This window comes from Bos indicus, chromosome 8, assembly GCF_029378745.1.
Source record: "Bos indicus isolate NIAB-ARS_2022 breed Sahiwal x Tharparkar chromosome 8, NIAB-ARS_B.indTharparkar_mat_pri_1.0, whole genome shotgun sequence".
NCBI lineage: Eukaryota > Metazoa > Chordata > Mammalia > Artiodactyla > Bovidae > Bos > Bos indicus.
In genome coordinates, this window is record NC_091767.1 from 112,083,254 (window position 1) to 112,097,784 (window position 14,531).

Sequence of the window (14,531 nt, forward strand, 5' to 3'; positions counted from 1 at the left end):
GGGACCCTCAGGAGCGTCCATGTAGAGGTTCTGCTGCCCCCAAGCCCAGTGCCGTGGTTGGCACACCCCATGCGCCAGGCTGGCACTGGGCTCCTCACCCCAAACAGGGCCAACAGGCACCCCAGACGCTCCCTTTCTGTTTCTCTTTTTCAGTCTTTCTTTTTGCAAAACGGTTCCTGCCCCCAGCCCACCCCTCTGCCAGTTCTCCCAAAGCAGGCTCTCCGCTTGGTGCCATGCTGAGTGACCTTTGCTGCCGTCACTTAAGCGGTCCCTCGACTTCACTTCCTGTGACACCCCCAAGCTTTGCCGGCCAGGGCCTCTCTGCACACCTTGCCGAGGAGGGGGTTCTGTGTTTCCTGGTTCCCGCAGGCACCGGCGGATCGCGTCTATCCGTCTGTACTGAGCCTGTGCAGTGACAGACAGACAGAAGTAACTGCTGAGGTGGCCGGGCTGCTGATCGCAGGCAGGCCTCGGAGGTGGTCAGCCTGCCCCCACTGATGAGGCCTGGGGCCCAGGGGAGGCCAGTGTGGAGCCTGGAGGGCAACTGAGGACCCCAGACTCCCGCTCTCGAGGGGTGGGGCAGGGTGGGGGAGCAGCTCTGAGACTCAGAGTCCACCAGACTGGGTAATTTTCCTTATAAAGTTCAGTAACACACAACGGCAAATGTAAGTGACCCTCTTAGCCCTGGTTGGGTCTGTAACATGAGAGGAAAGTCATTTATGAATCTGCAGAGACGGATTCCGGCTGGCATGCGTGGTAAAACTGCACAAATCACCTCGCGTTCTCTCTGGCAAAGACGTGAGCCGCTGCCAAGCTCAACACCCCACCCTCCTATTTCCCCCAAACCTTCGTTTTCTGGCAGTAGATCGTCGCAGCCTCAGCCTCCTCCCCTTCCTCTGAATTTCTGTGGTCCGCCCTGGCAATGGAAGCTTCTGAAGGAAGCATTTCTTACAAAGAGTACCATGTCCCCCTGGCGATGAGCTGCCCCAATGCAGGTTGCTGTAAATCCAGGCCTCAGGACTGAGAGTGGCCGCAGACTGCCGTCCGCCCCAGGAGTGCAGATGGCGATGGTCAGGGAGACCGGGCAGTGAACGCGGGCCGGGAGGGCCAGGAGGGCAGCACCCCCCCACCACCGAGCACAGGCCCAATGGGGAGACCGCCTGGGTGCCGTCCACAGGCAGGGTGCCCCGTGAGGGCCCCGGGGCCGTGGCCAGAGGACACAGCGGCACACGAGGGCCATGCCCCGTGGGGCTGCCTGCCTGCACTGGGAGAGCACGCTTGCCGTTTCTCTGGTGGCATTTAGCGCACCTGCTCGCTCACCTCCGACGTGTGGGGCTGGGTCCTAACGCTGCGCACCCCGGGAGAGGCCGGGAGAGGCCTCAGTGGATGGGAGCCCCGGAGAGGCCGCAGCCGCAGGCGGTCCATCTGGCGGCCTGCCGGCGCCCACGGGGCGGGCCCGCTGCGCTCTGGATCAAAGCGCCGCGGCCTGGCCCCAAAACAAGTTTCGGAAACTGGAACCCGCTTCCTTACGTCTGCGGAAAACATCTCCAGGAGCGCCTCCACCCACTAAGAAAATAGGTTTCCCAGCTGAGGTTTCCACTGCAGCAGCAGGGCCAGTGTGGAGGGACCGTCTCCGGCTTCCCAGCAGGCCAGCCTGGGGGTCTGTGGGCTGACCGGGGGAGCCGTGCGCGGACGCGGTCGAGCCTGCACGTCCGCACCGTGCGGCGCCCCCCGCCCCGTCCCTGCCGGGCCTGGGGGACGAGCGACCACCCTCGAGAAAGCTACTCCCACCCCCACCCCCACGGCCGTGGGGCCAGAGGCGCAGCCTTGAGGGGAAGCTGGGACAGAGTTGCCTTTCTCCAGCGCAACTTCCCGACCCAGGAATCAAACCAAGGTCTCGGGCACCGCAGGTGGATTCTTTACCAGCTGAGCGACCAGGGAAATGGGCAGCTTAAAGTGCTACCCACTTCTTTTGCAATGAAAGTAGTAAATGCAAAACTCTAACAGAAGTCATAACAGAAGTCGCCCGACCCTGGGCTGAAACATGCGCGGCCCTGGGGATTTCCGGGCCCCGCGGCCCTGCCTCTGAGCATACTTTCTCGCCTCCATCCTCCCAAAGCAGCGGGGACACATGAGCCGGGGCTCAGCCGCGTATATGCGTCGCAGGACGCGGGCTCTAAAGAGGGCGCTGCAGGGGGTGGGGCCCGTGGGGCGCGAGGTGTGTGGATGGACTCTGGGGTGGCCATCCCTGGGGGGAGCCCCACTTTCATTCTTGGAGATTTTGACGCACTGTCTACACAGTCTCGATTCTGCTGTGCATTTACTTTTTTTTTTTTCATCTCATGAGCTCAGTTCCAACCAAGCCGAGTGTATTTCACTGCAGAGGGTCCCTGGACACAGATTCCCCTTCACCCGTGGGGGAGGCCGGGGGTAGGAAGGCTTCGTGCAGGAGGGGACACTTGCGAGTATTTCATTTTGTCTTCAGACCTCCAGGTAAGATGCCTCCTGCAGTTTATCACTGATTAAAAACAACTCTTAGAATGTTCGCAGTGAAATAAACTCTCTGACTCCCACAGGAATCTTTCTGAGAACATCCCCTCTATGGGAAGTGTGTTTTGTCCCGAAGTTGGGGCACCTGGCAGGGTGGCCCTCACGGTGGGTGCATGCCTGTGGGGTCCCTGGAGGACTGGGTGGGATGGAGGGGTTTGGAGCAGAGCAGAAGGGCGCTGACACGCACTGGCACCCTGCCTCATTCTCTGGGCCTGTTTCCTGTCACTTGAGCCCTGCTCTTCAACAGCCAAGTCAGAGAAACGCTGCTGTGTCCAGGGACACATTTCACGGCTGAAACTCATTGTGGATAAGTTCGCTTTCAGCCTAGAAGCCTTGTGAATAAGCAGAGAAGGCGATGGCACCCTACTCCAGTACTCTTGCCCGGAAAATCCCATGGACGGAGGAGCCTGGTGGGCTACAGTCCATGGGGTTGCTAGGAGTCGGAGACGACTGAGCGACTTCACTTTCACTTTTCACTTCTATGCATTGGAGAAGGAAATGGCAACCCCCTCCAGTGTTCTTGCCTGGAGAATCCCAGGGAAGGGGAGCCTGGTGGGCTGCCGTCTCTGGGGTCACACAGAGTCGGACACGACTGGAGCGAGTCAGCAGCAGCAGCAGCAAGTGTGGAAAAGCGCTAACAACCCAAGGGCTTTCGGGATCTTGGACCAGCCCCCAGGAAAAGCAGAAGGGCACGGACGCGCTGTGCGTCCTTAAAGGCTGCGGCGCTAAGAGTCTGCCCCACACATCCACCCCCTGTCCTGAACCCTCCACTTCCCCTTTGCTTATACAGACGAGCCTGAATTCCACCCCAAGTTCAGATGGTTCTTCAGGATGTCGGTCCACCTTCCTCTCAGTCTGCTGGCTTCTGAGTAAAGCTGCTATTCCTTCCCCATCACCTCACCTCTTGACTTGCTGGCCCGCTGTGCTGTGACCCCAGTGGGACCTGGCCCCTCGGGGTGACAGCTGACAGGGACGGTGGTGACACGGGAGTCCCAGGAGAGGAAGCGGGTAGAGGCAGAGGCCGCCCGTGTTCGAGGCACAGATTGGAAAAGACCCTGATGCTGGGAAAGACTGAAGGCGGGAGGAGAGGGGACGACAGAGGATGAGATGGCTGAGTGGCCTCACTGACTCAATGGACGTGAGTTTGGGTAAACTCCGGGGGTTGGTGATGGACAGGGATTCCTGGCGAGCTGCCGTCCACGGGGTCGCAAAGGGTCGGACACGACTGAGCGACTGAACTGACCTGACCTGACCCCAGAGAGGTGGTCCTCTCAGTGGACACCTGGTGCCGCTCGGGCAGAGCCGCGGGCAGAGACGCCTGGTCCCCCAGCAGGTGGTGCCATCCGCCCACAGAGCGGGTGGCTCAGGGCCCAGCTTACTCTCAAGGGAGGGTGGGCGGGGGTCTCCTGTGGTGGCCCAATCGGTATGTCATTAACAGGTCTTATATCAACAGTAAGAGCTTAGGAACGCGGGGCAGGCTGGCCCAGGACCTACGGGAGGCTGTATTTTCAGGTTACAAAGAGTAACAGCTGCTTCTCAGCGCAGCACCTTAACATGCAGAGCAGACCTTCGGGTTCCCAGTCACCTGCCTCCTTGCTGGCCCAGAGCTGAGCTGCACCGTCTTGTCTATCCCCACCTTCCTGTGGCCTCAAAGGCCAGCAAGCACAGGCCACAGGCACCTCTCTGTGCCCGGTTCTAACCAGGAGGAGGCTCCCTTTGTCATGGGGAAGGAAGGACCCAGGGGGGTGGGGGGGCCTGTCTGGGGCAGAGCCTAGCACCATCTCCCAGCTGTCACCCCCTGCCCAGTCTCGCCGAATCACCAGCTCCCTGTGTGAACAGGGGTGACGCTCCCCCAGGACCGCTCACGAGGCCACGGGGCTCCCTTGGAGGATGATTGAGCTGAGGGAGGGACAGGGAGGGGCAGAGAACGCCTGGAGCTGTGGGGACGGGTCTGGGAAGTGGGGCCTGGACTCCAAGTCCGTCGGCAGGTTCCCAGATGATTGGACGACTCCCTGACCCTATCCCAGCCTCAGCCGTGGTCCTACCCGCTCCCGGGAGGACAGGAGGAGGGAGGGACGTGGGTCCAGGTGCTTGCGGTGACGGACGAGGTGCCCTGGGCTCGCAGTGCATCCGAAGAATCAGCAGAGGAGGGGCGGGGCTGGGAGGAAACCCAGGTGGAGGTGGGCGGTCGCCGGAGAGGGAGCAGAATGCCAGGCAGAGACAGTGAGGCCCGTGTGGGGCAGGGAAGCGACCATTGTTCCTCCGGTGGAGGGGAAGGGTCATGAATATGCAAAACTGTAAACACCTTCTCATGCCCTGCCCCCAGGAGGGGCCCATCCGTACAAAACATAAATTTGCGTCATATGTACATACATTCTCATGGTGCCCACCCCCCCCCCGCCCCCCACCCCCAGCTCCAGAAGGGACCCCTCCGGTGTGCTTACAAAAAGAGTCAGACGACCATAAGGTGGTGGGATTTATTCGCCCGGGCCCAGTCAGCGTGTCCTGAGCAGGCAGTGGGCAGCGTGCAAGTGTCCGGTCACTCCACCCCACGAGAGTCCAGGAGAACGTAAGTGCTGTCTGACTCTGGCCCGCGAGCAGCAAACGCGCCCCACACAGGGGTGGGGGGCTCCTACTGGCAGAGGAGGACTTGGGATCCACAGGCCGGGCCCTAGGGAGAGAAGCCCTGGTGAGCTTCAGACCAACGGGAAGCCACACGCTGGCCCCTGGAGGCTGGTGAAGGCCCACCGGGGTGCTGCTCCGGGGGTGGCTACAAAGGCCTGTGTGGGCGCCTCGCGGCCCCTCCTCGCTCAGGGTGGCGGGTCAGTATTCTTGGTTCCAGGCTTGCAGGCAGGTGCCAAGGCTGATTCCACTCCGCCTCCAAGGATGGGATCGTTTTATCTCTGAACACCACCTAGCCCTGAGTTCCAGGCAGGCCCCGGGGAGTAGCAGTGACTTTTTAAATAGAACACCACTGGGATCGTTCATGCTTATAAAGTAAAAGTAGTGAAAAGCAAGCTTAGACCGATTCTTTCACACTAATTTTAACTGTTTCCTTTTCTTAAGAAGCGCACTGTAAAAGTCGATGCTTTCTTTCAGCTTCTGGCTCCTCTCCCGGCAGCATCAGCCGGCACTTGAGACAGTAGATGCTGACGCCTGAGAGGGACCCTTGGGCTGGAAGCCTTTCGTACAAATGAAAGGTATCTCCAGTCCTTTCCCTCCGGGTCACTGATTCCAATGTGCCTCTACATTTTAAAAAGGAGGTTAACACTTTGACAAATTAGCATCTCCCATGAATGCAGTTCGTAGGAGAAGGAACGGGGCGGAGGGAAGGTGCCTGGGGGTGCAGCTGGTGTCAGATAGAAACACAGGAGGGCCAGGCTGATGCGCCCACAGCGCCAGTGCTTCCGATGACTTCCTGGGTCTTGACAGACACCCACGAGGCTGCAAACCTCAGGAAGGCCCTCTGTGAACCCACCTGCTCTGCTAGCCCCGCGGAAGCGTCCCGCGGCGGAGTGCACACGTCCCGGGGCTTCCCACGGCCCAGCCAGGAAGGTCCTTCTCCGTCTCCCTCCACAGGCAGCAGCGGGGACGTGGGGTCGGCAAGCATCCTGTGGATAAATGTGCCCTCTCAGTGGCTGTCACCTAGAGGGGCCCGCACCGGGCAGCCTCCAAGGGCCACTCCCAGCGGCACCAGCTCGCTCCTCAGACACAGAGACGTGCTTTAGATTCAAGCCAACATCTTGGTTTAGAAAACAAAACTGGAAATTCCGTGGAGCTCGGCTGGAGGCCGATGCCTGGGCCCTGCTGGAGCATCCGAGGAGACTGCCTCGGGGAGTCTAACCCTTGGGCCCAGGAGAGGCTGCCCCGCCCAGGTCCCCATCCCAGCTTCTCCAGGGTAAGTGGGAAGCATGCGAATTAATGCTTCTTTCCCGCTACAATTGCATTCCAGTAGAAACAGTGCAAAATGCAGCTGCCAGCTGCCTAAGGCACAGGATAAGACTTGTCCTAAACAAAGAAGACTCTGAGAACTTCCACCTCACGCCCTGAGACTCAGGGTGGGAAGTTAAATTTGGGACAGATGATGAAACAGGAGCATGTGGGAGGAACTGAGGTGTGCGCCCCACCGTTCCCGTAGTCTGACTGATGACTGACTGGGAAACGCGATCTGGATGAAATTCACCCTGGAAGGGTTGACCTGAGACGTTCAGACCACAGGAGTAAGTAGGCAGAGAAGCTCTCAGGACTGGAGACTGATCAGCAAGATGGATGTGCCCAGACAACTGACCACAAATCAAGCTTTTAGTGCAAAAGTTTCACAGAAAAATATTTATCTTGGTGAATATAATTTCAACGAGATAAACAATGTAAACAGTGGTGTTTTTATTGCATGAAGAAAGTTGATCGGACAGTTGGTTTGATGGCATTCTCTGTGAATCCGTCTTTCAGTGGAAACGTGTCAATACTGGTATATTTCTGGCTGAAATTATGTTAACAGTCATTACCCCAAAATGTACAGGTTTAGATCTAAAATAGTAGGGGAGGGATAAATGGGGTTGGGGCGGGAGAATCAACACGGAATGAAGGTCAAGGCCCCCAGAGCACCTGAGAGGCGTCCTAAGAGGTGCCTCTCTCGGCCTCTGTCTCTCTCTGCGCGTCTCTCCGTCTTTGTTTCTTTCTCTGTCCTCCTCTGTGTCTCTGTCTCTGGTGTCTCGCTCTCTCTGTCTTTATGTCTCTCTCTCTGTCTCTCTCCGTTGTCTCTCTATCTCTGTCTCTTTCTCTGTCTTTGTGTCTCTGTCTCTCTCCGTGGTCTCTCTCTATCTCTCTCTGTCTCTCTGTCTCTCTCTCTCTGTCTCTTTCTCTGTCTCTGTCTCTCTGTCTCTCTCCGTGGTCCCTCTCTGTCTATCTCTCTCTGTCTCTCTCTGTCTTTATGTCTCTCTCTCTGTCTCTCTCCGTTGTCTCTCTGTCTCTGTCTCTGTCTCTCTCCGTTGTCTCTGTCTCTCTGTCTCTCTCCGTGGTCCCTCTCTGTCTCTCTCTCTCTCTGTCTTTATGTCTCTCTCTCTGTCTCTCTCCGTTGTCTCTCTGTCTCTGTCTCCCTGTCTGTCTCCCTGTCTCTCCCATCAGCCCCCTCCCTTCCACCGGGCTGGAATCATCAGGCCCGCAGCGTGCAGATGCGCAGGGGCTCAGAGGAGCCTCTGGGAGGAGGGGCTGTGGTTTAGGCTCCTTGCCTCAGAACTCTGAGGATGCAGTGTCCAGGGCCCCGCGGGGACTCGGGGGCTCACTCAGAGGCCCACGTGGTCCCATAAAGAACTCCTGCCCCTCCCCTCTCTGCCAGCAGTCTCCCTCCCCCCATGAGCTGACAGGTGGCTCAGGTAAGAGACACCTGGAAACCAAAGTCGTGTCTGCAGGGGCTTCTCCAGGCTCCAGAGTCTGCAGTCACGTGTGGCAGGCGCTTCCCTCCCAGAGGCCCTCAGGAAGCTGCTCATTTATACTGAAGAGAACAGCTATTTCTCCCGAGTCATGGGGGGAGGCACAGCATTCTTCATAACAATAAGGTGACTGACGTTGGACTGCAAGCTCTGCAAACGCAAAACTGCACCCGGATGCTACGCTATGGTAACACCAGCTTCACAGTGGGAGCATTTAGGAGGTGGCTACAGAGCCAGCTGACTGGGGCTGCTTGCCTAAGCCCGTCCCATTTTTATTGCTTAACTGATTTCTTGGTATCCAAGGGTTTTAAGAACTGGTAATAGCTAAGCTTTCAGGACCAGGGGATTGTGAAAACACAGGGGCCATTCCCTGACACCACACCCCTCCAAGACTCCTGGTCTGCAGTCAGGGTATCATCTACCGGGGTGCAGGAGGCTGAGCTCCCGGGAAGACAGGCGCCCAGCACAGGCCACCGGGAGCAGAGGGTCAGCGTGACGTGTGGACATGGGCTGGGTGCTGCACCCAAGTCTTAGAAGCAGGACTCCTGCAGCCAGCAGGGGAGAGCTGGCCCCAGGCTGATCTGAAAGTCTGCTCTTGAGGGAAGGGAGAGGAATGAAGAATAAGGTTTTACTCAGGAAAGACCTCTCTTCTCTGAGAAACCTTCGTAAGAACAAGAACCTTCGTCATTCAGCACAATGGCTTAATCGGACCAGCGATCCGGTATCACCGAGCCTCCATCCAGATGGCGGACACCCTCTGCCGTGTAGGGTTGCTCACCCTCAGTATTTGGGGCTAAAGGCAAGTCAGGAAGCAAATGGCTCTAGACACAGACGGGCGCCAATGGAGACAGCCGGCGATCGCCACCAGCTTCAGATCAGCCGGGCCCAAGGTGGGGAGCCGCTGCGAAGTGGGGACTTACCACCTGCAAACCACCGTCCAGGTGAGACCGGCCAGACTGCAGACGAGCACGGCACCCAGCACCAGCGAGACCACAGATGCCCGCGGGAGCCTCCCGGAGTCTGGAACAAGGGCGGAGCCTGTCGGTGAGCCTGCCCGCCCGACCCCAGCCCCGGCCCGGGTGCCCCAACCCTGGGAGCCCAGCAAGCTCTGTCCCGCTGGCCGTCCATCCCCGGCTGGCCTCTGCTGTTCTTGGGGCTGAGCTCTGCTTCTCCCGCGGGAGTTTACTGAGATGTCTTGCCCTGGTAACAGGTGCTGGTACAGGAGCTGGAAGCCAAGTTAAGGTTCCAGACCTACAGCTGTGAGGCTGTGTGACCACCAGCAAGCTGCTTACCCTCTCTGTTGTGCACATGGGGCTCAAATCCCGTGCTTCCCCCTCAGAGATAGTTCGGGGGGGCTGAAACTGAGCATCTGCAACAGGGTCTGCACCGCTCCCCCCAGGGTTCACGGCCTCCTGTGTCTTAGGCACAAACCCGCCGGCCCTGATCCCACCCAGCGTCAGAGAATGTGGGTGTGGGGAAAGCGAGGCCACACGATGACCTGCAGTCACCCTGAGTGGGGGCACAGACACCCCCGGCTGGCACAGACATCCCCGGCGGGCATAGAGGCCGTGGTCTCACCCCAAGTGCAGGCACAGACACCCCCGGCTGGCACAGAGGCCATGGTCTCACCCCGAGTGTGGGCACAGACACCCCCCAGCGGGCAGACATCCCCTGGCTGGCACAGACACCCCCGGTGGGCACAGAGGCCATGGTCTCACCCCCTGGCTGGCACAGACACCCCCGGCGGGCACAGAGGCCGTGGTCTCACCCACACAGGTCCTGCCGTCCTCGCCGGGCACGTGGGGGTCGCTGCACTCACACTGGAAGCTGCCCTTGGTATTCTTGCACCGCGCAGACGCGTGGCAGGGGGGGTCCACTTCATCCTCACACTCATTGATGTCTGCACACACGATGGGTGGTCAGTGCCCAGCCTCCGCACCCCTCCCCAGGAGGCCAGCCGCTCCCCAGTCCTGTCTCTAGTCCGGAGCAGGGGGATGTCACCCCAGGCCGGGGCCACACCTCCCGGCTCCTGCCCTTTGAAGGACAACACCCCCTGAGCCCCCCCGAGGCCATGTGCCCGTCAGCCCCTCAGGACTCAGCTCGGCCCGTGGCCGCCTTCTGCCCCACTGGCCTGACCACTTCTCCCACCCCATCTATGGTGGCCACAAGGCCTGTGACCCCTCAGTTGGCCTGGGATGGGCCCCTGGGACATGGCCTGGAGGCACAGGTCATGCAGGCCGCTGGGCCTTGCTCAGACGTGGAGACTCGGCCTCCCTGGGAGACAGTGGCGCCGTCCGAGTCAGCCCGCCCTGAGCTACAGCGTCCAGCCCGACGGTCCACACTGGGCCTCCACCACCGAGGAAACGTCGGGCGTGCAACGGGAGCCGAGACCTGCCCCCCAGGCTTGAGCTGAGCCCCCAAAACGGGGAACGTGTGCAGCCCCTGTGGTCTCCCACCTGAACCCATGACTACGCTAAGTCTTCAGGCTCCTGTGTCTAAATAACTAGCCCTCTATTCGGGCCGATTCCAGGAGACTTGGGCTGGGGCAGGCGTCCAGAGATTCGACATGTCCCACACACGTATTGCATGACCGCACACCACCCCGGGAGTGATGGAGAGCTGGTTAACAGAGAGCTGGTTAACGTGGCATCAGATGCGTCCAGACGTCGCTGCATTAGGCCCAGCTGGGTTCCCGGGGAGCCACGCTCTGAAGGAAACAGGAAGGAGGCCTCGCCCGCCCATGGCTGAGCCCTCACCTGACGGGGTGCCCGTCCCGGCCGTGCCCACGTCCTCCGGGGCAGATCTGAAGAGGCAGATCTGAGGCAGAAGAGGCATGAAGAGGCAGAAATGCCTTCACCCCCTCGGTTTCCAGTCAGCTCCCTGTGCCGTCGTTCCGTCTGCAGCTTGAACCTGGACGTCGCCCAGAGCCCCTATCTTGCTGCCTGGTCGTCCTTCTGGCACCTGGAGGGAGCGTCTGCACCTTCCCTGCGGCAGCCCCCGCCTCCCCCAGGTCCCCTCTCCACGACTCAGAGTCTAGAGGCCGGGGCCCTTCTGGGACAACACTTTTAGAGTCCCCAGAATTGGAATGAAAATCTTGTATTGTGATGACCTATACACAACAGGAAAGTTACCATCTTCCCTGTTTTTCAGGGCACATTCTGGTCGAATTAGGTACTTTCACAGGCCATCAACTAGGACCCTGCTCCATCTCCGGACGGTTTCCTCTTCCCAGACCGAAACCGTAGAACTGAGCAACCTGGGTCTTGCTTCGATTCCCTGTACACCGGCCCGATTCTTGCCTGAGTCCACCTCCCACCGCTCTGAGGTCCTGCTAACACGGCTGACGTGGGGGTGCTTCTCCCGGCCCCGCAGGCGTCCTGCTTCTGGGCCCCCGCAGGCAGGAGACTGAGGTCTCGCCGGGAAACGGCGACCTCCAGTGGGGACTCTGCATCCGTGATGCCTCCATGGAAACACTTCTGCTTCACTGCAGGAATGGCTCTGCCAGGTCCGTCCCACGAGCCTCCCTGGGGTTCCAGCCTCTGCTGCCGGCTCTGTCCTTCGCCGGTCATTCACCTGTCAGCAACTGTGAGGTGGCTCCTGGGGCTTCCCTTCTAGAAAGATGACTTAGGGATGGGGGCCACTGGGAGGGCATCCTTTATCCAGGCAAACAGTCCCTGGAAGGCAGTGATGCCCACAGGCACTTCTGGGGGAGGGGGGTTATGTGTGTATGCATGGGGGGTTTCCTTTTAGTTCTTTTCTTAAGTTGAAGTATAGCTGCTGTACAATATTATGTAACTTATTTTACATTATAATATTATATGTTACATTATACAAGTTATAATGGGTTGGTGCTAGTGGTAAAGAACCCGCCTGCCAATGCAGACACGCAAGAGACACAGGTTCCAACCCCTGGGTCAGGAAGATCCCCTGGAGGAGGCCGTGGCAACCCGCTCCAGTGTTCTTGCCTGGAGAATCCCATGGACAGAGGAGACGGGAGGGCTACAGTCCATGGAGTCACAAAGGGTCAGACACGACTGGAGTGGCTTAGCACGCATCCATGCACACAAATTATATTACATAATTTATATTATGTTCAGTTCAGTTCAGCTGCTCAGTCGTGTAAGACTGTTTGTGACCCCATGGACCGCACCGCACCAGGCTTCCCTGTCCATCACAAACTGCCGGATTTACTCAAACTCAGCTTGTCCATTGAGTCGGTGATGCCATCCAACCATGTCATCCTCTGTCATCTCCTCCTCCTGCCCTCAATCTTTCCCAGAATCAGGGTCTTTTCAAATAAGTCACCTCTTCACATCAGGTGGCCAAAGGATTGGAGTTTCAGCTTCAACATCAGTCCTTCCAATGAATATTCAAGACTGATTTCCTTTAGGATGAACTTGTTGGATCTCCTTGCAGTCCAAGGGACTCTCAAGAGTCTTCTCCAACACCACAGTTCAAAAACATCAATTCTTCGACACTCAACTTTCTTTATAGTCCAACTCTCACATCCCTACATGACTACTGGAAAAACCATAGCCTTGACTACATGGACCTTTGTTGGCAAAGTAACGTCTTTGCTTTTTAATATGCTATCTAGGTTGGTCATAACTTTCCTTCCAAGGAGTAAGCGTCTTTTAATTTCATGGCTGCAGTCACCATCTGCAGTGATTTTGGAGCCCAAAAAATAAAGTCAACTACTGTTTCCACTGTTTCTCCATCTATTTCCCATGAAGTGATGGGACCGGATGCCGTGATCTTAGTTTTCTGAATGTTTAGTTTTAAGCCAACTTATTGGCTTAAACTCACTCTCCTCTTTCACTTTCATCAAGAGGCTTTTTAGTTCCTCTTCACTTTCTGCCATAAGGGTGGTGTCATCTGCATATCTGAAGTTATTGATATTTCTCCCGGCAATCTTAATTCCAGCTTGTGCTTCATCCAGGCCAGCGTTTCTCATGATGTACTCTGCATATAAGTTAAATAAGCAGGTGACAATATACAGCCTTGATGTACTCCTTTTCCTATTTGGAACCAGTCTGTTGTTCCATGTCCAGTTCTAACTGTTGCTTCCTGACCTACATACAGGTTTTTCAAGAGGCAGGTCAGATGGTTTGGTATTCCCATCTCTTTCAGAATTTTCCACAGTTTATTGTGATCCACACAGTCAAAGGCTTTGGCGTAGTCAGTAAAGCAGAAATAAATGTTTTTCTGGAACTCTGTTGTTTTTTCGATGATCCAGCGGATGTTGGCAATTTGATCTCTGGTTCCTCTGCCTTTTCTAAAACCAGCTTGAACATCTGGAAGTTCACGGTTCACGTGCTGCTGAAGCCTGGCTTGGAGAATTTTGAGCATTACTTTACTAGCCTGTGAGATAAGTGCAATTGTGCAGTAGTTTGAGCATTCTTTGGCATTGCCTTTCTTGGGATTGGAATGAAAACCAACATTTTCCAGTCCTGTGGCCACTGCTGAGTTTTCCAAATTTGCTGGCATCTTGACTGCAGCACTTTCACAGCATCATCTTTCAGTATTTGGAATAGCTCAACTGGAATTCCATCACCTCCACTAGCTTTGTTCGTGTGATGCTTTCTAAGGCCCACTTGACTTCACATTCCAGGATGTCTGACTCTAGGTGAATGATCACTCCATCATGATTATCTGGGTTGTGAAGATCTTTTTTGTACAGTTCTTCTGTGTATTCCTGCCACCTCTTTTTAATATCTTCTGCTTCTGTTAGGTCCATACCATTTCTGTCCTTTATCGAGCCCATCTTTGCATGAAATGTTGCCTTGGTATCTCTAATTTTCTTGAAGAGATCTCTAGCCTTTCCCATTCTATTGTTTTCCTGTATTTCTTTGCACTGTTCCCTGAGGAAGGCTTTCTTATCTCCCATCAGATAAGAAGGAACTCTGCAGTCAAATGGGTATATCTTTCCTTTTCTTTTTTGCTTTCACTTCTCTTCTTTTCACAGTTATTTGTAAGGCCTCCTCAGACAGCCATTTTGCTTTTTTGCATTTCTTTTCCGTGGGGATGGTCTTGCTCCTTGTCTCCTGTACAATGTTTGAACCTCCGTCCATAGTTCTTCAGGCACTCTGTCTATCAGATCTAGTCCCTTAAATCTATTTCTGACTTCCACTGTATAATCATAAGGGATTTGATTTAGGTCATACCTGAATGGTCTAGTGGTTTTCCCTACTTTCTTCAATTTAAGTCTGAATTTGGCAATAAGGAGTTCATGATCTAAGCCCCAGTTAGCTCCTGGTCTTGTTTTTGCTGACTGTATAGAGCTTCTCCATCTTTGGCTGCAAAGAATAGAATCAATCTGATTTCACTATTGACCATCTGGTGATGTCCATGTGTAGAGTCTTCTCTTGTGTTGTTGGAAGAGGGTGTTTGCTATGACCAGTGCGTTCTCTTGGCAAAACTCTGTTAGCCTTTGCCCTGCTTAATTCTGCACTCCAAGGCCAAGTTTGCCTGTTACTCCAGGTATCTCTTGACTTCCCACTTTTGCATCCCAGGCCCCTATAATGAAGAAGACATCTTTTTTGGGTGTTAGTT

General features: G+C 56.3%; 1 protein-coding gene across 2 annotated transcripts in view; it reads right to left on the reverse strand.

Moving 5' to 3' along the window:
- Nucleotides 1-5,013: 5,013 nt before the first annotated feature.
- The window catches only part of TPO (thyroid peroxidase), a 34,141-nt gene continuing 24,623 nt past the window's right edge, over nucleotides 5,014-14,531 (reverse strand). For both annotated transcript variants that reach the window (XM_070795449.1, XM_070795448.1), the window contains 4 exons: nucleotides 9,748-9,879; nucleotides 8,900-8,999; nucleotides 6,029-6,161; nucleotides 5,014-5,221 (listed from right to left, as the gene is read on the reverse strand). In XM_070795449.1, coding sequence (XP_070651550.1) covers nucleotides 5,183-5,221; nucleotides 6,029-6,161; nucleotides 8,900-8,999; nucleotides 9,748-9,879 — 404 coding nt within the window. In that variant the 3' untranslated portion in view covers nucleotides 5,014-5,182. The remainder of the gene's footprint in view (nucleotides 5,222-6,028; nucleotides 6,162-8,899; nucleotides 9,000-9,747; nucleotides 9,880-14,531) is intronic.